The 23,364-nt window shown below is 46.7% G+C and overlaps 1 protein-coding gene across 4 annotated transcripts in view; it reads right to left on the reverse strand.

Moving 5' to 3' along the window:
* The window catches only part of ds (dachsous cadherin-related 1), a 169,245-nt gene that overhangs the window by 49,759 nt on the left and 96,122 nt on the right, over window positions 1-23,364 (reverse strand). For all 4 annotated transcript variants that reach the window (XM_070534964.1, XM_070534961.1, XM_070534962.1 and 1 more), the window contains 3 exons: window positions 19,985-20,311; window positions 10,808-11,180; window positions 2,935-3,183 (listed from right to left, as the gene is read on the reverse strand). In XM_070534964.1, the coding sequence (XP_070391065.1) occupies window positions 2,935-3,183; window positions 10,808-11,180; window positions 19,985-20,311 (949 nt within the window). The remainder of the gene's footprint in view (window positions 1-2,934; window positions 3,184-10,807; window positions 11,181-19,984; window positions 20,312-23,364) is intronic.

Here is a 23,364-nt window from a genome sequence, read left to right on the forward strand (position 1 = left end):
CGCCAGCTATGACATTAGGCTTTCTACAATCAACTAGAAAAAGGTAGTTTATCCCATAAATTATTTAAAAGAATTTTTTTCAGTCTCTTAGGGAGGCTAGGAAAAGGAAAGTTATGCCCTGTCTAGCGTTGCATCTGCGACCTGAGCACATTGTTTACCTTTCTTGCACTGCTCCTCCTCCTCTAATCTCACTATTCAAACACAAAGCATTCGCAAATTTTGTTTTTTTATGTTTGTGAATTTATTCTTTCCCCACCAATAGAAATGCTCCGTGCGTGCTGAAATGGCAGCATGAGTGTTGGAACAGATCGCAGAAGCAGACTACAGTGCACAGGTTATAACTAGCACCACTCTGTCCCCAGTGGCAGAACAGTTGAACTAGACCAGGCACGCTGCGCAAGAGACATCTGTATAGGTCTGGAGTTCAGTAGGTCGTGCTCTCATGTAGCCTCCGCAAGTGAAATTCCTTCCCTGCATTCTCCCATACCAGAGATGGAGGATTGTGTGATGTATACATCACGAGCCCCGTCCTCGTTTTTTTTTTCCCCTAGATTTTCTTGCTGCACAGTGTACTTCCACTGAGGGTTTCTGACGGAGCTGTTGCGTATTGCGCAGCACGCTATATTGCGCGCTGTGCACGAGAACACTTGACTAGCAGTATAAGTCAGTACTACACAAACACTGAGACAGACGAAAGCGGATCATGATCGCACGCTGGAACATGGAAGAAGATGACAAAGCTTTGCTCTCCGCGCATGCCACTCACAACATGGTAACGAGCAGACGAAACAGAAGTACATCTCTCTTGCTATGGTACGAAGAAAAACGAAGACACACTATTATTTCTTTAAACTTTCATTTGTCTATTGAAGGAACACACCAAACAAGTAACTGCTGTTGCCTTCAGTAATTCTCAAAGTCAGGGGCTAATATGAGCGATGTCACAGCACTGCCATGTACATAGGTGCACTTGTGCGATATACGTCGGCTCTCCAGCTGAGAGTGCGGTTCACGCAAGGAGAAGGGCAAAAGGTGTTCGCTTTGAAATTTAAGCTCTTTCCGTGGCACGCAGGGATGTAATACTTAGCAGACACAATCTCGTTGGCTTGCAGTGCATTCACTGCGCTTGTCAGCTCAAAATAGTCAGACCTGGTGAGGGCCCTTTAATTACAGACTTCCAGTTGTGCAGAATTGTAACGTTCTTCCAACTCGTGCATTGTTAAAAAGGGTGTACCACAGGGGTTTACTGGTTTACTAGCACCATTGTTGTTTCTTATATATATTAATGATTTACTGAAGTGCCGCAATAACTCTAAATGCTTACTTTACGCTGATGACATTCACCCAAGAGGATTCTAAACCTTAACTGCAACATTAAATGAGGACCTTCTGCATATTAGTATATCTTGATGTGATAAGTGTGATAAGCTTTTCTGGAGTGTGATGAAATCCTATTGCAAGTTAATCCTTCAAAAAAAAACTTCTTCCCATTTCTCATATTGACACGTGTACTTGTTTACCTTTCTCCGGTGACCGCTTTTCACTGGCTAGCAAATGTTAAACATTATCACTCAGCACATGACATGCCTGCATGTATCGGAAGTTTCTTGAATGTTGTCGATGGTCCTATCCATTGTCTGTTGTCACTGAGCCTTGTGTCATCTGATTGTAGGCGTGATGTAGCAGACTGTAGTAGACATCTTATCGAATTACTCGAATGTATTTGGAGATAATTGAGCAAAGTGTTGACTTTAAAACAAGATGATAATAAATAATTACAAAGATCAGAATCTGTAGATTATGATAAATGTAACGAAAAAATAAATACCAACATTTTCCACAGATGACCTAACAGTACTACACAGATGCTACAACTAGACTAAAAAAGAAGAGATGTATCACTGAACACATTGCAAAATAGAGAGAGAGAAGGGGAAAAAAAAGTTACAGTTCTGCCCAAAAGGCGAAGCATTGATTTCGATAGTAAATTAGTAGGCAGCTGTACGAAGCAAGGATAGTACACTCGAACCTTGTTATAACATTCATTCATTCACAAAACTTTATTAGTGTTCTGAAGCCCGGTCTTTTCAGACCGAGGCGGGCTGTGTCCACGTCAGCTCCGCCAGGCTGAGCCTTATGGCGTCATCGTGGACCCTCCGGACAGTCATTTTGTTATAACAAAATGTGATAAAATGAAATAATGCACATAATGAAGTAAATGAAATTTACCTTGAAATCTCCATAGAGATTTACGTATCTAAAACCCTGTTTTAACGAAGTGAAATTGTCCTGCTAATGGATATAATGAAATAAATTACATTAGTCTCCAAAACCCAAAACCTCTGCAGTTGAAAGAGTCCCCAAGGTAAACAAAACAAACAGCAAACGATAATCGAACTCAACGAACAGTGCATCAATTTGGTTATCAATATTAAGGTCGCTAAGAATGTTGTGCAATCCTTAAATTAGTTGTGACACTACCACTGCTGCAACGAGCCCCATGCTAAGAATTTTAGCAGAAAGTCATTGGATTTGAGATATCTCATTATGTGTTTATGACTAACATGCTTGACTAATTCAGTAGAGTAAGTCAGAGAAATAGGCCTGTAATTAATAAAGAAATAAAGAAAGAAAAGTTGCTTACACTTGGTTAAAAAAATTATGGGGTTTCACGTGCCAAAACCATGATTTGATTATGAGGCACACCATTGGGGGCAACTCCAGAATAATTGGTACCACCAGGGGTTCCTTAACGTGCACCTAAATCTCCTAAATATAAGTACATGGGTGTTTTCACATTTCACCCCCATTGAAATGCAGCCGCTGTGGCTTATCACCCAATTTATAAAATGATGGTTCCACATACAAGAAAGAAAAAGCAAAGGAGGGAAAGCAGAGACAAAGTGGGATAGGAGCCTGTGCGAACACACTCACGTATAGAACACATCTGCATTGGGTCCGTCATCTCCATCATGGGCTTGTACCAGGGCCACCTGGGATCCAAGGGGGGCATGAGGGCTTACGTGGGCCACGTAGGGGAACTCAAGAAAGCGGGGGCTATTGTCGTTGACATCCACTACGGTGACTTGCACACGGGCATGGGCCCAGTGGGCCTGGTAGCGGCCGTTGTCCGAAGCCTGCACCTCGAAAGTGTAGCTGGCACGTTTCTCACGGTCAAACAACCTGCAACAAAACACAGCTGCAATGTACCTATGTAGCTTTCACTCAAATTGGGGGCCTCATTCCTTTCAGGTCCTACGCATTCGTACTTACCCACACCTGTTGCACTACTATACCATATTTTTGCATGTATAACTTGCAGAAAAAAAAAAGATGAACAGTAAATTCGAGGTGCGAGTTATATTTTGCCTCAGGCTTCAGGGCAACACGTGCCGCAGTTTCATGAAGAGCTTCGCAAAGAGTTTCATTGTCTTCTACAGAACCACACCTTCTCCCCACCCCTGCATGTTGAAGCTCACTTCTTCCCGCTTTCATGGTCATCCCTCTTTTAAGGGTCGCCATGTTGTGTTTAGTAGTTAGCGAAGTACACGTCGCTGGCAAACTAGAACTCTGGTCACAATGAGCTACGCTGAACAGCTGTACTTTACAGCACATCAGAAAATTATCAGCATCACCGAAAAGGAGGGGGAAGACAGCCGCTAGTCAAAGAAACGACTTGGACGAGCCATGCATCTGCGAATGGAGACTGTTCTTGCAAAGATGTGAGCATTGTTGTGTGCAGTTACTTCTGCAGGTTATATGCATGGATTTTCTTTTTTCCACGTTGTTTAATGGTGGGCGTGGGTTATACGCGGTGGCAGGTTACACGCGGAAAAATACGTCAATATTATGTCTCCCATGTTCATTTATACTTTTGTATAATAGATTTTCTGCATGGATTTAATTGCTGCAGTGTCTTAGAAGGGTTTGGGTGCGAGCTAGTTGGTACGGGTCATGTGCGTGTGTACACTTTATTGCATGCATGCCTGGCATGGCAACAATTTGGAAAGCCTTGTCCTAAATAATTATGGCCTTTGTCCAGATGGCTGTCGATGGTAATGCGATTAACATTCAAGCAAAGTATTGGTGAAGTCATGATTATTTAAAATCTGTAGCCATTCTGAGACTTCGGTTGCTTCGGCTTTGTGGGACATACACTGTCTCCGCTATCAGCCTACTTTGCTATGGCATTCGCTTGCCAAGATTGCCCTTCAGCATGACGATGATTGTATGACAATGACGCGGTGACAATGAAACGACAAAGGAAGTTTAACGATGACAGCATGAGGACAATGAGATGATACATATCTATGACATCATGATGACCACAGCATGAGACAATAGGATGATGACAATGGCAATAACGATATGACAAAGCTGGAATTATGGCAATGGCATGACGACGATAGCATCGTGACGACATTATGACAATGGATGCCTGACAGGGACTGTCTGACAAAAAGGAAATGATTGCGTTCGCACGACAACAAGTGCAGCATAATCATGATTTAATGATGACAGCATGATTTCTATAGAACAATGGAGAAAAAATGATGTTGATAGAACGAAGATGATGGCATGATGTTTCTGAAATGACGATGATGAAACAACAGCATGGCAATGACGGCATCACGATCATGGTACGATGACTTTGTGACGACGAAGGCATAAGACTTGTATGACAAACTTCGAAGATGACAACGGAAGGACCACAATGGCATGATGATGGAATGGTAACATAATGCATGACGACAACTGTATGATGACGCAATGACAACGATGACATGACAACGGTATGAGGACAATGGGATGATGAGTGCATGACGACGATGGTGTCGCCAACGACTGTATCACAAAGACTGTATGATGACAATGGTAATGGTACCACGATGGCATCATGAGTACAAGCCACATAGTAGCCCAAGCTATTAGACAACTTTGGTCACTGGGTCGGCAAAGAAGGCCTGACGACAGAGAATTGCTTGCGCTGCAGGAAGAAGTAGTGAAGTCTAGGTGTGGTGAACTAGCCCGTTTGCAATTGTTGCAGAGTCATTAGATAAATGCGGAATATCAAACACACTTAATACTGTACAGGGGACTTGATGTTGTGGTTCTTCATATATAGCATAAAAATGATCATGATGGACATTAAGCAAATAATGTTGGATTCTCGGAAGGTAAAGTTCAATTATTTCTTCTTTCCTCTTATTTTTCTCCCCTGAATCCGAGGCATGCCATGTTTTTCTTGCTAAAACATTAGGTGCATGTTCAATTTTTACTTAAGTGACCCCGAGAAGGAGAGCTTCGCGACGCAGCACAACGGCGTACGGCGATAGACCTGCCGCAGGTTCAAGAACCGAGCCGAAAGGCCTGGCCGGCTGCGGCCATACGTAAGGGTGCTCTCCCAGGAACACGAGACTTCCAGGACAGTTAATGCGTTTATTGATTACAATATGGCCAGCATGTACCAAACTGCACCCAAACACACGGAGCACACTCGGCGCCCGCGGCCTTCGATGGCGGGGGAAGGCAGGGTCCACGATGCACCGAACAATGGTTCGCGCACGCGGGCCGAAATGCGTTCGCAAACACTACCTGGCGCTTCCCGTCACCAACACTGGTCAGCGATGGTGCGGACACGCAGAATGTGACGCACCGAGCGCAGAGGCTGTCTTCGGGCCCCCATCTACAGAGGAGATTGCGGTAAAAGAGGTTTTCACCGTTGTACAGCCGGGCGGTGACGAGAGTTCTCCCTCAGTGGAGACAATAGTTGTAAACGAGCCAAAGGGGAGCGTTGTGAATAGATCACCCAGCACTGCTGGTAACTTAACCGTTCATGACTGTGCGTTTAATGAACACGATGTCACTGCGTGTGATGTTCTCGCGCGTGTGCAGAAGGGGTTAGCCGCAAAAATACAGCCGTGTACCGCGACAGAGGCGAACGAGGCCTTTGCAGTATCTTCAAAGGGAAGTTATGGAACCGGCTCTTCCTCTTGAGGGACTGCGATTATATTCAGTCGAGAAGAGCTTCTAAAGGCACAGCAGGAGGATTCATTTTGCAAGAAAATTGCTGGTAGAGTAGCGGAAATGGTGCGCTGTAACTTTGCTGGCGTTGCAACGAGCGCAGAAGGACCTGGGCCAGCTTGTATTGCTAGTACTTCTGAAGATTCCTACCTGCTGGACCACGATGGGCTCGTGCTGAGATATATCGCTACCAAGGTCAAATCTATTGACCCGTTTAAGGTGGCGATACCGAAAAGTCTGAGACGTGCGCTTTTGCGCTGTGCTCACGATGAACCACTGGCTGGACACCTGAGTGGCTCGAAGGTCTTTGCAAGACTCAGCCACACTGTCACCTGGCCCGGTACCAAGCATGATGTTTTCCGTTATTTCTGGATTTGCCATGTGTGTCAGACGGTGAAATCTTATGGTGGTTGTCCGCCGGGTTTAATGCAGCCGCTTGACAGTCAGCGGCCTTGGCAGTTTGCTGCCTGCAGCTTAATTAAACCTTCTCCAAAGAGTAAGCAGGGCTTTCAGCACCTTTTGGTAGTAGTCGACCACTTTACAAAGTGGGTGGAGCTATTTCCGCTCCGCAAGGTGACGGCCCTGGCACTGTTGGACAAGCTAACGGAAATTTTCACACGCCTTGGATTTCTGGAGTGTTTGATTACTGACAATGCGTCTTACTTCACTTCTCGGGTGTTTCGTGAGAGTGTACATCCCTTCAGATCGAGCATTGCCTCACATCGCCCTACTACCCCCGGTCCAACCTCACGGAATGCTTTAATCATACTGTGAAGTCAATGCTCACGGCCTTTGCCAGGAGCCAGAAGGACTGGGCAGACCACGTGAACGAACTCGCATTCGCCATCCGGACGGCGCAAAACCGCTCAACAAGCTTCTCCTCCGCTTTCCGCACATTTAGCCGTGAACTGGCGAATCTGCTAACCATTGTTATGCAGTGCCAAGCAGGGGTTGAGAATGTGCCAGGGGACCTTTTCTTGTACGCAGCGCAGCTTCGCTGCCGGCTTGCCGTGCTTTCTCTAGAGCAAGGGTAAGCTTGGGAGCCGCCCGAGCCCAGCAGAAGGCTCAGTATGACAAGAGTCATCGCGACGTCTGCTTTCAGGTCGATCACTTGGTGCTTAAACGCAACCACGCTCTTAGTGACGCCAGCAAAGGGTTTTCCGCAGCATTGGCTCCTAAATGGCTGGGGCCTTACCGAGTGGAGAAACAACTTTCACCACTTGTGTGAGCTGACGGATCCTCAGACGGGGAAAACTAGGGGCCACGTTCCATTGCCGACTTGAAAGCCTACCATTGCAGGCCATTCGAGCCGGTGCTGGAGCCCAGCGATCTCGGGTGTTCCGGGGAACAGAGCACGTTCGGTGTTTCCGACCAATTTCAGCTGTCGCATTGATACCCCCACAGGTGACGACCACCATTGTGAAGTCGCTTTCACGTTTCCAGACTTTTCTGGTAAAAGAAACGCATTACTCCTGCTTTCTGCCTCTGTGAGCGAGTGCCTTCTTTTCTCTCAGGATTTCCCGCATAGAGGCCAGCGCGTACGGTTCCAGCCCGCCCTAACTAGATGTCGAAAAGACACATGTGCTTTCGTTTGCCTTTTGTTCAGTGCTTGTATATCTTCTTCTTTGAATTTGTTTGTTTCTTCTTCTTGTTTGGAGATTAAACCGTTCGGTTTAGTGGTTTAATCTCCTTCGTGTTCATAGCCTTGTTTTCAATGTGCCCCACTTCATACCCCACATCGTCATTGTACATAGCTGTAGAGGGGCGCTCGGTGCCCTAATTCTTTGCTGCCTCGTCTTTGAGACTCGCCACGTAAGTGCTCAGAAAGTGGGGGCATGCGACCACGGGAGCGTCACATGAGGGAGGTTTGAGACATTCGGCGCCTCAGACATTGGATTCCCTGCGCCTGGATCTGTTGCAAGCCCTAAGGGCACGTGCTGCGGGTGCTTCGTGTGTGTGCGTGCAAAAGGTGACAAACACCAGTCCAGCTCCCTCGATCCTGTGCCTCCCATCTCTTCTTGCCCATTCTTGGAAACGACTACCGTCAGCATTTACTACTCTTGCTAGCACTGCAGCTGCTGGTGCACCGGGACTGTCTTCCCGCAGTCATTCTCTCTCGACAGTCGCCTTCGTCGGTACCCTAAGTCGCAGCAGACTCGCGCTCAAGATGGCCAAGCCGTTTGCTCCGGTCGCGCCTTCGAGCCGCCGCCGCAACCGACGCTGATGCGGGCTTGCACAGCCAGGCATGCCAGCTGCAAGGATGCTCCCTGCTCCAACGACTGTCCTGGCCGCCAGAACTACGGAGACCAGTCCGAAAACACGGAGTGTGGCCACCTGGACATGCCAGGAGGGTGTATCGGCACCCCTCTGGTATGTGTCGGTGAAGGCCTGGCCCACGCAGTGCAGAGTGGAGAGGAGCCAGCACCCCGTGCCCTATTTTTTTAAGGGGCACACACTCACTCTAACAGACGCGGCCGCAGGCGGCGCCCACCTGCCCCTCCTTGCTGGTGCTGCTACCTGCGGGAACTGCGGGACCCTTGTTATTCACCATAGCCACTACACCGGCCAGACGCACCCAGAGGAGAGGGGGAAGAGTGTGGCGCGAGATCCCCCGGTGCTACTGGCGCGGCGACAGCGCTGGCAAACAGCGAGCTTGCCCAATTGTGCTGGCAGAGGATGCAGGAGGACCCCGGATTCCCAGTGCTCGTTCGGCAGGGCGCTGCAGACGATGAAGAGACAGCCCACAGAGAGCGACTAATTATTCCGCAGAAACAAACACATCCGAACGTGGTGGCCGCCGACCAAGTGCCCGCGACGGCCTTGGAATGAGACATTCGGGACTGAGCGCTAAGGCTCTGGGGACGTCTTGCCATTTTATTTTCTAGGTGGGGTTCTTTAACCTTCTTTTTTATATTTATTTGTGAGTGTGTGTCTGCGTGTGCGTATTCGTGTAGCAGACAGTGCATTTATTCTGGTGGTATTCTGGGGCAGTGCTTTGTACAGTTCCTTTTGAGTTCTTTAAGTGCGCGATTTTTATTGGGTTTGCTGTGAGTATTATATAATTATGCTATTATTGTATCTTCCCTGATTGTAATGTTCGTACTTCTTTAATATGTGTTTAAGGGCTGGAACAGAGGCAGGAGGTCAGCCGTCCTTGCAATGTCTAATGGTGGCTGATACAGGGGACTTTTCCTTTGTGTTACATGCCGCCGCCTTATTTCTCGGCTGGTAGGGGAGAGGGATGTGGGGGTTCCTTTGGTCTACTGGGCGCAGTCGTCGCTGTGCCTTCGGCACCGGACTTATTTGCCATTGCGAGGAGACTGCCCCAGGCGCCACAGCCGCGTGCCATAACGGCATGCTACGCGTCCCTCCGATTGGGTCATGGGGTGTGATGTAGGGAAGAAGCTCCGACTGGGGAAGATCGCCGTGTGCGAGGGAGTCGAGCTACGACAGGGACGAGCGCCGGTCACACGAGGCAAGCGGCAAGGTACGTGAGCAATGAGCTATTTGTGTCCCGAATGCCCCTGGCCTGGGGACTAAAAATAAATAAATAAATAAATTCGTTCATTAATTATTGAACCAATTTGAAAAATTCTTGCGGCAGAACACTCCCTAGAAGACAGGTAACAGCTTCCAGCCTATAACCGAAATATACTATGTGACCTGGTAAGGGGCCCTTTAAGCAAGATGCAGAAAAAAACTTTAAAACACACCACTGATTCATGCATCTGAATCAAATGCGCAGTTGCTTTCTATGTGTACAAAGTAGAAAGCTAACATAGAAATTACATTAAAGCTTTCAACAAACTAGAAATCCAACACGCATCCGATTTTTTAGCAAGAAAAATGGGCAGGTGTATTATATGTGTAGCACAACGGCAGCCATCTTCCTGAGGTCCAATTTGCTGTACAGTTTTTCAATGTCAGCTTTGCTGCAATACAACTGTGTTATACAGTAAAGCATATGAATGCTGCAAACTTGGCTTTTGGTTCATTTTACATGGGGAGGGGGGGAGGCGGGGAAGAGAGAGAAGGTGCACACTAGAATTAGGTAAATGTCATAATAATCAGACATAGTGAGCTATGGTCACTGCTTAAAAGTCCTCCCAGGGCAGTCCAAAAATAGGTGTTTTCGATGGGAGATGCGTGATCAACACATGCACTGTCCCCTAAGCTTTGCCAAGACTAACGCTGCCAGTGAAAGGGTCCTTATTCAGGTCACTGTAGGCAGTCAGGCGTGTGCATACTGACTGGTCAAGTTCGAATTATCCGTTGAAAACCAATCTTAGGACAGAAATGCCCTAAGGTCAGGGCCCATAGAAATGCATCGGCGCCGGCCGGGGCCTTCGGTTGGGATCAATTTAACCGGAGCCGAATTAACGGAAGTCTGCTATACTAGGTCCAGCAATTAAACCCATCTCGAGAGTCCATCCGTGTCTAACAGACAGGCCAGCACATTGTCCCCAGCCATAATTTCGCCAAGCCTGAAGAAATCTCAACTCAAGATAGTAGAAACAGCAGCCTAGATGTACTGCTCTGCATGCTGAGCTTTCAGACATGTGCTGTCTGTAAAAAAAACATATCACAGTGCTGTCTGCTTTGTGTTGTGAAATGGAGCTTTCAGTTGCTCACAGCAAGGACAATAATTGCAGCTGCAGTACAGTGAAAGAGCAGAAGCTGGCAAGTTTCCATCTCAAGACGGAGCTGCCATAACTCCTACACACACACTTCACAGTCCACTTGTGCCCACTGGATGATGATAAGCAAGTGTGCATGTGCATACCCTGTTGTGGTAAGGACACCCGTGTCACTGTCTATTCGAAACAGGGCCGCTGTCTCATTGGCCAGCGAGTAGGAGACATGGCCTCCGGGTCCTAGGTCTGGGTCGTGTGCTCGCACAGCCAACACTGTTGTGTTGGGAGCAGCGTCCTCGGCCACGCTGGCACTGTACACCGCCTGCTCAAAACGGGGTGGCTCGTCATTCTCATCCACCACTGTCACCACCAGGGTGCAGCTGCCCGTGCGGGCAGGGCTGCCCTGGTCTGTGGCCAGCACAGTCAGCCGGTACTCGGACACCGACTCCCGGTCCAACGGTGTGCTCGTCAGCAGTCGCCCCGTGCGGGGCTCCAGTCGGAACTTGTCCCCGACATTCCCCACTGAAATAATTAGCAGTCGCTGATTACATTAAATGAAACTGAAATACAATGATGAGAAAAATACAAATCTAACATGAAAATAAACTAATGAGTAATGTAGCATGGAACTCTCAAAACTATTGTGCAGCCCTGAAATAAGTAGTAGCCATAGATACGCACTAGTAAATTAATACTATAGAGCACCTCAATGTTTTGCACCGCAAAGCCCATTGGCTCACACATGCTTACGAGAAAACAACTGTTAACACATATAGCGATAAAATATTAAATGGCCACTAGGGCAACCCACCAGATTTAGGCATTGCAAACAGACCATTGCGGCACAGAGATGATGCGAGAATGATAGTGTCTGCAAAGCTGTGAATAACCTAACATGGACTGCACAGGGCAAATATTGAATGCTTTGGGAGGAATACTGGATATCTTGGTGACACCAGTGGCTCCAACATCTATCCTGGGAGCACTAGGAAACAGTGAATGTGTCAGACACATTATTTCGCACCCAAAACAACAGCTTACAATACATTTGCACGTGTCCAATTTTAATGCACATTTTAAAAAAAGAATTGGTCTGAAAGTTTTCTACGCATTACAATCAGAACAAGTTTTCCTGTAGAAGAAAAAAAAAAGACTATGGGGGAGCATCATGCAACTATCTTGAAGTCAACCATTAAAAAAATATTAAAAAAAAAGGTTTGTACAAAATAGGCCCTCACCACATGATAGGCAAGCAGTAATTTCTAACTGCCGAGTGTGCAGAGAACACAGGGGGAGAGAGAGTACTACGGGAGAGAGAGCAAACAGGTGGCAAGAGCAGATCGCAATGACAGCACCACTACAACGGACCAAACAATGCCTTAACCCTTTCGCTGTCACGGACGTACCGGTACGTCATCGCGCTTCCCCCCCACAGTGTCACTGACGTACCGATACGTTCTCTATCGTGCGTTCAAAATTTCGCGCCTAAGTGCAAAGCTGGCGCTCCTGCACTGGCCACGCCATCTGTTGAATCTTTCTACAAGTTCGTATTTTCACCCCGCACTGTGTTGGTACATGCATTGAAGAGTACGGTGCGACTGCCACTCGCCCCTCTCTCTTTGCTGAGTAGCGCGGTGGCTCCGCGTTCGCTGGATCATGCATCACGCGCGTGTGGTTTGGGTTCAAGGGTTGTTCTGCCATCTCCGCTGGTTTGAAGGTTTTTATTTTTGTTCTGTTGGTGTGTCTACTACGGCGCGTCAAGTTCAGGGGCATGCGCCATTGCCTCTCCAAAAAGAGTGACTCGATTGCTGCTTTTGCTCTCTTGCCGCACCTTTGCTTCCGGCTTGCAGCAGTAAACGTAAAGCCCCTCGAACTATGTTTTAGCCTTTTTCCATCTCTCTCTGTCTTCTTGATCACACAACGTCCCATTTCTCTCCTTTGTGCGGGCGACTGAAAGCGCATCCTCCTTGCGCGCGGTTACTTTCTGATGGCTGAGCGCTCGGGACCTTCGTCTGCTCATTGGAGCGGTGGCTCTTCCGATTCAAAATACGAGCCAAGCTCGGATTCGGACTCGGACAGCGTCTCATGCGAGGATGAGGTGAATTCCGCATCGTCAGATTTGGATTTTTGAACGGATGTTATAGTCAGGCTGATGATGATGATGATGTTTACTAAAAACAGCTGCAGAACACTGAAATGTGCATATTGCATTGACTATGTTATTGGTATACCAATCATAATCAAAACTAAATTGCTATGTTCATTTTCTGTTATGCTCGTTCCCTGAAACCAAGCCGACACTGGGGGTGCGTCATGGCCAGAAGGCTCCGACAGCGAAAGGTTTAAAGGATTTGACAATCACAGAGGTAAACATCAGAGGCTTGCCGAAGCGAACTGCCTGACGTTATGCTTTCTATTAGTATTTTTTCTTCCTACATGATGGTGACAACAATGTGCCTTCTTCAGGCTTTAATTATGAAAGTGGATTCAAAAGATAAGTTTATTTTACAGGTTAACCTAGCAGCAACTGAGTCTTGTCACATGATGTTCCGGACACTTTCATGCGTCGCAGGATGAACTAGCAAGGTGTAGGTGTAGGTCTAGGTGTAGGCCACCATCTCATTTGTGATGGTCGTGGAGTTATTCAAGAAATGCTGAATATCAAACATAATAAACCGCATGGAGGGCAACACATTGTGGACATAGATAAAAAAGCTGCGAGAGAGTGATGATGATAGACGACATTACATGTAGATTAACTTCCATTCTGTGAAGTCAAGATCTGCAGGTTTTATCTTATTTATGATTGCAAGAATCAGGGGCATTATACATTTCCTGCGGTACGGTAGACTCCCATTAATTTGACCTGGGTATTCGATTTTTTGGTTAATTCAATCCCGATCAAACATCCCAGTTTGTGCCTACATTTCTATGGGCCTAACCTTTTAGTAGTATTTCAATCTTAAAAATGGCAGAGCTTAGGGGACAGGGCATGCATTGATTGCATGTCACCTCCTGTTGAAAACACCCATTTTTGGTCTGTCCTTCAAAGATTTTCAAGCGATAGCCATAGCTCACCAATGTCTGATTACGGTATTTACCCGATTCTAACTTGCGCCTTTCTTTTTTTCCAAGAAAATTGGACCAAAAATTGCCTGTACAATTCAATAGGACATAAAACCAAAGCAGCTTTCGCGGCGTTTGTATGCTTTACCACATAGCAGGGATGTGTTGCAGCAAAGCTGACATTTAAAAAACCAGCTGTCACTGTGCAACACGTACCATTTCTTGCTAAAAAAAGTCTGGTGCGCGATATATTCCTACATAGAAAGTGGGTGTGCACTTATATAAGCTATATATAAGGGTTGGTTATATTCCACACATTTCTCGATCACCGGATTGATAGAGTGAATATTGTCTACTGTTGAGTAGCCTTTATGAAATCCTGCCTGCTTCTTTGGTTGACAGAAGTCTAAGGTGTTCCTGACTCTATTTGCGATTACCTTAGTAAATACATTGTAGGCAACGGGCAGTAAATTGATCGGTCTATAATTTTTCGTCTTTGGCGTCCCCTTTCTTATGGGTTAGGATTAGGTTGGCGTTCTTCCAAGATTCCAATACGCTCGAGGTCATGAGGCATTGCGTATACAGGGTGGCCAGTTTTTCTAGAACAATCTGCCCACCATCATTCAACAAATCTGCTGCTACCTAATCCTCCCCAGCTGCCTCCCCCCTTTGCATAGCTCCCAAGGCTTTCTTTACTTCTTCCGGCACTACATGTGGGATGTCAAATTCCTCCAGACTATTCTCTCTTCCATTATCGTCGTGGTTGCCACTGGTACTGTATAAATCTCTATAGAACTCCTCAGCCACTTGAACTATCTCATCCATATTAGTAATGATATTGCTGGCTTTGTCTCTTAACGCATACATCTGATTCTTGCCAATTCCTAGTTTCTTCTTCACTGTTCTTAGGCTTCCTCCGTTCCTGAGAGCCTGTTCAATTCTATCCATATTATACTTCCTTATGCCAGCTCTCTTACGCTTGTTGGTTAACTTGGAAAGTTCTGCCAGTTCGATTCTAGCTGTAGGGTTAGAGGCTTTCATGCACTGGCATTTCTTAATCAGATCTTTCGTCTCCTGCGACAGCTTAGTGGTATCCTGTCTAACAAAGTTACCACCGACTTCTATTGCACACTCCTTAAGAATGCCCATAAGATTGTCGTTCATTGCTTCAACACTAAGTTCCTTTTCCTGAGTTAAAACCAAATATTTGTTCTGTAGCTTGATCCGGAATTCCTCTACTGTATTTTCCCTCTTACCGCTAACTCATTGATTGGCTTCTTATGTACCAGTTTCTTCTGTTCCCTCCTCAAGTCTACGCTAATTCGAGTTTTACCATCATATGGTCACTGCAGCGCACCTTGCCGAGCACGTCCACATCTTGTATGATGCCAAGGTTAGTGCAGAGTATGAAGTCTATTTCATTTCTAGTCTCGCCATTCGGGCTCCTCCACGTCAACTTTTGGCTATCCTGCTTGCGGAAGAAGGTATTCATTATGCGCATTCTATTCCGTTTTGCAACCTCTACTAATAACTCTCCCCTGCTATTCCTAGAACCTATGCCATATCTCCCACTGACTTGTCTCCAGCCCGCTTCTTGCCTACCCTGGCATTGAAGTTGCCCATCAGCATATTGTATTTTGTTTTGCCTTTACCCATCGCCGATTCCACGTCTTCATAGAAGCTTTCGACTTTCTGGTCATCATGACTGGATGTAGGGGCGTAGGCCTGTACGACCCACAATTTCTACCTCTTATTAAGTTACACAACAAGACCTGCCACCTTCTCATTAATGCTATAGAATTCCTGTATGTTACCAGCTATATTCTTATTAATCAGGAATCCGACTCCTAGTTTTCGTCTCTCCGCTAAGCCCCGGTAGCACAGGATGTGCCCGCTTTTTAGCACTGTATATGCTTCTTCTGTCTTCCTAAATACACTGAGCCCTATTATATCCCATTTACTGCCCTCTAATTCCTCCAATAGCACTGCTAGACTCGCCTCACTAGATAACGTTCTAGCATTAAACATTGCCAGGTTCAGATTCTAATGGTGGCCTGTTCGGACTCGGGGATTCTTAGCACCCTCTGCTGCATCACAGGTCTGACTGCCGCCGTGGTCAGTTGCTTCGCAGCTGCTGGGGACTGAGGGCCAGGGTTTGATTGTTGTATTCATATAGGAGGTTGTGGCCAAATACTGCACCAGGGTGGCCGATCCTGCTCTGGTGAGGGAGTGCGTTACCGGTTCTGGTCACTGGGATCAGGCCGCACTCCAGGCCTGTTTATGTAATTTTATCAACACGCGGATTTTTTTTTTCCTGCGCGGCACCGGGATTTGATCCTTGGCCCTCGTGCTTGCGAAGCAGATGCTCTACCTCTAAGCCACCGCTGCCACTACTGCCAAATAAATCAGCAATCTGTTTTGGCGTTTGTCTTTTTGTATTGTTTAATTCGTCCAACCGGTTAATTCGATCAATTTTATCGGTCCCATTAGTGTCGAATAAATGGGAGTTGACTGTATAAAATTGGGTGTGCCTTAGATTTGGGTGCGCACTGTTTTCTACTATGAATCCTCAGAAAGTGGTAGTTCCTTAGATTTGGGAGTGCGCTAGAATTAGGCAAATACTGCCAATCAAAGCAGCAGTGTGGTGGATTTTATCAATTTCATTAGCCTCATCAGAGCTGGAACTCGACTGTATACAGTAGAACCCCGCTGTTACGTTCCTCACTGCTGCGTTTTCCCGGCTGCTACGTCATTTTCATCCGGTCCCGGCATAGCTTCCATAGGATCCAATGTATAAGGAACCCTGCTGTTACGTAGTAGCTGTGAAAACGTTCCCGCATGATGCGTCGCCACCCGAACCCGCCTTGGCTAAAGTAGGCAACGCGCTCCAACCGCCATTTTAACTTTTGACGAGTTTAGACCGGGCTTGGCTATGGAACTGGCTGCAAGAAGCTGCACGCCAGTTCGAGAGGCCGCCACCAGGTGGCCATTCGTGAAAAATGTTCTCACTATCATCACTGTGATTACGGTCACCGCATGGTTTGTTGGATGCGGGTCGACTCACGGAGGAAAGAAACTCAGGAGAGGCCCTGACGTCACTCTTTGTGAAGGAAGCCGGAAGTTGGCGTTGCTCCGCCTATCGGGCCAGCTCTCCTCTCTTGTTTACATTTCCTGGAAACCACGCCTCGCTGCGCGCAACCGGGCTGCTCGGACGCGCGCGCTATGCAGCAATACTAAACAATTGTTACCACGTTAGCATGATTACGCCAAAGAGGGCAAAATTTCCCGCGGATATTCCTGCGTCCGTTGCCATTGCCGTGGCGCGGTGACGATGAGGAGCACGAGCCGCATGATGCCGGGGAGTTGCCAAATCCTAGCTTTGGAGAAGCCGTCGCGGCTCTGGACCTCCTCCGCAGGTACGTCGCACCTCACAGCGACGCTGACAGCAATGCGGCCTTCCAGGCTATTGAGAAACGTGTGGTGATTTCTAGCGAGCGAAAGAAACGGCAAGCCACCATTCTAGACTTTTTTAAAGTTCTAAGCGCACTCTGTGGAAATAAAATTGTCTATAGTTGAAGCTGCACTTCTTTCATTCATTTTTGGAGCTTTCCTCACTGTTGCGTTTTCCCGGCTGTTACGTTTTTTTTCCTCGGTCCGGTGAAAAACGTATGAACGGGATTCCACTGTACATACTATCTTTTCATAATGAGTGCATCAGTAAGGTAGCCAGCAACAAATCGTCTATTATTATGTAGTTGTAAAATGTGGCTCACAGTCAGAGTGAATCTCGCGCTGCTTTCTGCCATGTTTGTCACATGATATGCCTCACATTGAATTAAAATTAAATGGCTGTCCACCACAACTGTTGTCGTGGCCTTGGAAAAAAAAAAAAAAAAAATTCAATGTGGTCAGATACAGCACAAAACATACTACAAAAAAATACAAGTAAATTTCTGTGCTCTGCCGTGAGGTGAATGAGCCTAACACTGATGGTGGGTCCACTTCACTTCGGCATTTTTAAAAGAAGCACACACTGCATCCCTGGGGACTGTTGCTTCAATTGGTGCGTTCCGCTCTGAAACGAACAAGCATACGTTCGAGCATGCTTGACGTTTGCAACCAAAAGCACTGTGCATCTCTGGAGAACCTCTAAACCTGCACTCACATGCCACGCATATGTGCTGTCAATAGGAAACACATAACCTCCACAATACTGCAGGAACAGTCAATGAGTTCCACCACCCGTAATGTGTGGAGGGCAACACCATCTGGTGGTTTTGTAGGGTACCGTAATTGAATTGTCCTCTCTCATTGGTGGAAACACTTGCGACACCACGTGTGCTCCCTTTAATGAGAGCACTGTCTCTCCTAGGTGCCAAAGTTCTCCTGTGTGGATGCCGTCAACGATGTGAAATTAGGCAACGAGCTAAGAAAAGCGTAAAGCACTGCTGCCTGGCCCTTGTGGCTCCAACCATTTCTTTGAGTGATGGCCAATGCTATTCCTTTCTGCTGCTGCATTTTGGTTGTATGCTAGTGCCCCTTTTGCATCACACAATTGCAGCACTCCCCATATGCCAGGCACTGAGGCTTGTTAGGGAAAGGCACTTGAAGTCTGAGACACAAAAAGGCCGGCGGACAAAAGGAAAGCGCATGCATACCCAGTGAGTGCTGATCCCGGAGAGAAAACCCGCGCTCCCATTGTGAGCAGACAGTGGCTATCCTCGTAATGTGAGCACCCTCACCGCAAGGGGAGAGGCGTAGGGACGACAGAACAGGTGAATGCCCGCGCAATGATGCCGGGGCATACCTCAGTCCCCATAGCAGTTACACTAATATATTGCATATTTGACTCACGCTAACTTGGAAAATTGAGTAATTCCCACTAGCTGTCTGTCCTCACCAACCTGTGCCCACTTTTTAGCACTGTATATGCTTCATTTGTCCTCCCGACCTAACTGAGCCCTATTATATTCCATTTAATGCCTGCTTATTCCTCCAATAGCACTGCTAGACTCTCCTCACTAGAGAATGTCCTAGCGTTAAATGTTGTCAGGTTCAGATTTGATGTCTTATTATAAGGCATCAAATTTCCATAAACTCAGAGGCATTTGACCCTGTGCAAGCCATTACTCATCGCATTTTCTGTCAAGCAATAAGCTCAGGATTGGGTGTGGCACTGCAAAAACAACAAATGAGCAAGACAAAAGCTGCGCTCAAATTCAATTAGAACCGTTTGACATGACAGTTGCTTAGAAAAGAACAGGAAGAACATTATCTTTACTTTTTCCTATGTTTTGTGCCAGGTGCAAGCAGGACTTCTGCCACACAACTTGTGCAGGAAACCCCTTCTGTTACATGACATGGTCAGGCATCTGACCATCTCATCATTGTTGAAGTACAGCATTTGCAAGAGTATAGCACTACCACCAATATAGCACAGAAATAGCATAGATCTTGTCTCTGACAAACAACAATGAAATTGACATTTCAGTGCCCATATGCTCACAGAACAGGTATGTCTTTTTTCTTTTGTGAACAAGGTTCCCCTACAGTCACTGAAACATTAATTTCGTCGTTTGTTGGTCAGAATGTCAATTTGGCGGGTTCTCGTGCCATTTGTAGGCGTCCATTGGTCTCCTTTTGCAGCTTTGAGCAACCCATCACAGGACTAGCTTTGGATTTACATGACGGGCACAAAAATGTCACGCAACTAGTGCGCTGACCGCCCAGCATTGGTGCAGAAATAGGATAGATGAGAAGGATGGAGGGGGAGAGGGAGGATTGTACTACAAGTCCCAGGCCTTGTTTGGCCGTGTATTGCGGCAACGCATCGGCCAGTGTTCAATTTTGAAATGCTGTAATAGGCATGGGATACGCTGCAAGGAGGTGCGACATGGGCATGTGATGGCGAGCTGGCATAGCATGTACAGGCATCACTGCTGAGAATTGGCTCATTGGACCTATGCTCCCAGAGAGAGCATTCTTATTGCAGTTGGATTCTTTTGTGCAGTTGCCCCCATCCCCTTTCTTGTGCTATAGGTACACCCTCGTGGTTTGCAACCTTATGCCCCTCGCAACTCAGAGGCTGGCTTTTATGAATTGCTTGGGCATCCAATGGCTAAGCACACTTTGTGCACTAAATTTCAGCAGCAGCACGAAATCACCACGAAATTCAGCACAAAACCAGACACATATGTTTAGATTATATCTATTTTATATACATATTTTGAGACATACTCTTAGTCAGTTGGTCAGCTCACCTGCGATGGAGTAGAGAAGACGAGCATTGGGGCCTTCATCGCGGTCCCAGGCCACCAGGGTGTGCACCTCTTGAGGTCCATTCTCAGGGACAGACACGCCTCGGCACGAGTCATCAAACTCGGGGCTCTGGTCATTGGCATCCAGGAGCCACACTAAGACCAGGCAGCTGTCCTCCTGATTTTGCCCGTCTGTCACAAACACAACAAACTCGTGCTGTGCCTGTGCCTCTCGGTCGAGCAGTGCCAAGGTGTGCACCATGCCAGTGTGTGTGTCCACCCCAAAAAGGCCACCGCCAGTAGGAAGGCTGTATGACAGGTTTCCTCCTCCTGTGTGCGTCAAAACCAGGTGCAAGAAAAAGCCTTCAAGTTACAATGTTGGCATATGTGCTTGATTGGATTTTGGCACAGAAGATGCAACAATGCACGAACAAAAATATACAAATGGCATTTATTGCTTCTCCTATATTATGATGCAGGCTAGCTGGAATACAAGGGATGGATCCTTGATGAAGCTGTACTGCAGAACAGGTGGTACCATAAGAATGTGCTGAGCTTCTGAGGTCTAGGTGTGGTCCCAATGCATATGCGAGCAGTCTTGTTTGTCCATGCTGCACTCCAAAGCCAAATGGGAAGCTTACAATGATTGAGCTTACAATCATCAAAATACTCACATCCTCTCTCATTGTGGCTGAATAACTATGGTACTGACCCCCACCACTGTGTGTGTTTTGAAGAAAAACTGACCACCAAGTGATGCAACAGTTGTGCAAGGAATACAGACATCAGGGAACGCAAGAGAGTCGAGTGTCCCCACAAGATACAGTAGCAATGCACTGCTACACTTAGTCAGTCAACATTTAACCCCGCATTGTTAAACGATGCTTGACTTGAAGGTCTCTACAAGTCAAGCAAGTCATCCCTCGGCTGAAGAAGACGCTATGCTTCTCAAGAATTGTTGTGGGGTGTCGATAGCACAGCAACCGCTTCTGTTGAGGGGCACCGCTGCCATTCACTTTCTTGAGTCGAGGAATTGGAGGAACATTCTACATAATGGGGTAAATAACAATTCTGCCCTTCCCTCTCCAAATCAAATCATCTGTTTGAGAACTTGATGTTAAAGTGATCTCAGTATTTGGTTATGGTTGCGTACACATAATTACTGCATTTATTTAAGCTTGCCTGCCTGGGGTCATGCTGGAGTCTGCTTTAAGTACCTACATTTAAAGGGCCCCTCACCAGACCACATAGCAAACTTTGGTTATACACTTGAAGTTGTTAAGTGTCCTCTAGGGAGCATTCTGCCACAAAAATGTTTCATATCGGCTCATTAATAGCAGAGATAGAAATATTTCAGTGCTGCAAACCCATGATTTCAGAGGTAAGCACCACTGTTAAGCGAGACACTCTTTTCACTTGCCCCATCTAGCCTCCGCAAGTGAAATTCCTTCTCTGCGTTCTCCCATACCGGACCTCAAAGTTCGCATGACGCATACGTCATGGGCCCCACCCCACCTTCACTTTTTTTTCCTCACTTTTTTGCTGCGCGGCGCACTTTTGTTGACGGTGTCGCGTGCGAGCTGTCGTGATTGTCTCGTTTCATTCAGTGCATGATTGCGCACACTGTGCATGAGGATACCCGACTAGCGGTATAAGTCGGTGCTACACAAATACTGAGGCAGACAAAAGCGGACATCACATTAATTGAAGAAAGCTCTTCCATTCATATCATAAAATAGAAGATGCATGTCTACCTTTTAAAAATCCAAAGCTAACTTTACACCACTTTCAATTCCTTTCATTATGTTATCAGGGTGTCTACCAAGTTGACATTTCCAAATTCCCTGAGTTTTCCAGGTTTTCCCTGAGTGCCATTGCAAATTTCCCTGAGTGATGCAGAACTATGTTTTATCTCAAGACGGGCTGAAAACATGTCGCCTGATGCTGTCACTCCCTAGTAGACACATGAAAAAATTAAAAAAGCGACTTAATCCAATTTGAATACTAACGAGTAGTGTTAATGTTATTCAAAAAGAGAATAGAAGGCAGTGGTTAGTAAAATGCACAGCAAATAAAGTGTCTTCGAAAAACATTGCAATGGAGTCGGACATTCTCAAATACGAATAAAAAGGAGATGCATATAGAAGCAAACATTGTCGAATATGAGCTATTTCTATCAACTGATCGCAAGCTCAGTGGTATGAGGCCCGAACTTTGTCACAATTGAAATTCTCTCTCAACAGCTCGTAAGTCAACCTCAACTGTTCTGACATACTCTCAGCCCGCGCATGACGCCCGAGTGTTGTGTTTCACTGCTTTAAAGAGTTTATTTTGGTTTGGATGAAGGACACCTGCATCTCGGCATCAGCCAAAACTTTATTTTTTGAGCTCAAGCTCCTCCAAAACGGCGGCAGCAAGCTTCCTTTCCCGTTTATTCCTCAATGCGTAGTTCATTTCTGTTCTTGTCCTCCTTCCGCCACTCGTTCGCCCCAAGGACCATTTGAAGCATCTTGGTCAGTTGCACAGTCCACGACCGATTTTTCGAACTCCCTAGGGGCCGCGAAAACGTCCGAAAAATCGGCCAGTTGCAAAAAAATAAATGCGTGTCATTTACTACCCTTAGGGACTCAAACTGCCACAGGCACGTTCGAAAACGCTCTGAAGGCCTGTCGCTACACATATTAGAAATATCGGTGCTCGTAATGTGACAGGAAATACCGGCTGCACGCATATATAATTAAGGAATACATACTGTGTTTCGTGGAAATAGCCCCTTCCCACGCTTGTTATGTTTCACTGCAATACTTTTGTGTATGCTTCACCAAGTAACATTTCTTTACAAAGGCAAAGCTGACTTTCAGGAACCGGCATTTTCTATGCCAATCGCGAGGATCACAAAGGCGGAGTCCATGCCATTGCTGACAGCAGCGAATTGTTTCAATAAAAATCTCGGCACCCAACGGCAAGAAGTTTCATAGCGAACGTCGAAGCAGCTAGGCCTAGCGCTGCCGCAGTGGTGGCAACGGCTGCCAGCGGATCTGCGTTCGAGAGCGCCGGTTCGAGGTGGCGAAGTAATCAAAACGGCAGCCGTGGTGCCTTTGATTATTGCCGTTTCGGACCTGCCGTTACAGCAAAACATCCGGAAAATCGGACGGCGAAGAGTTCTGGCGTCGGAAATTTCACACGTTCTGATACGTTGACTCTATGGGGTACGTGACGGTGCCGCGAAGCCGTCCAAATTATCGGGAATCCGGAAAGTCAGTCCTTGACTGTACACTAGCAACTCCTCCAGCCAACGACAGGGCGTCAAAGACGATTCATTACGATTCCTGTCTGTTACTCGAGCCAGCATTATTGCGACTTTCGACCCTTTCAGTAAAATT

Source organism: Dermacentor albipictus, chromosome 3, assembly GCF_038994185.2.
Source record: "Dermacentor albipictus isolate Rhodes 1998 colony chromosome 3, USDA_Dalb.pri_finalv2, whole genome shotgun sequence".
Taxonomy (NCBI): domain Eukaryota; kingdom Metazoa; phylum Arthropoda; class Arachnida; order Ixodida; family Ixodidae; genus Dermacentor; species Dermacentor albipictus.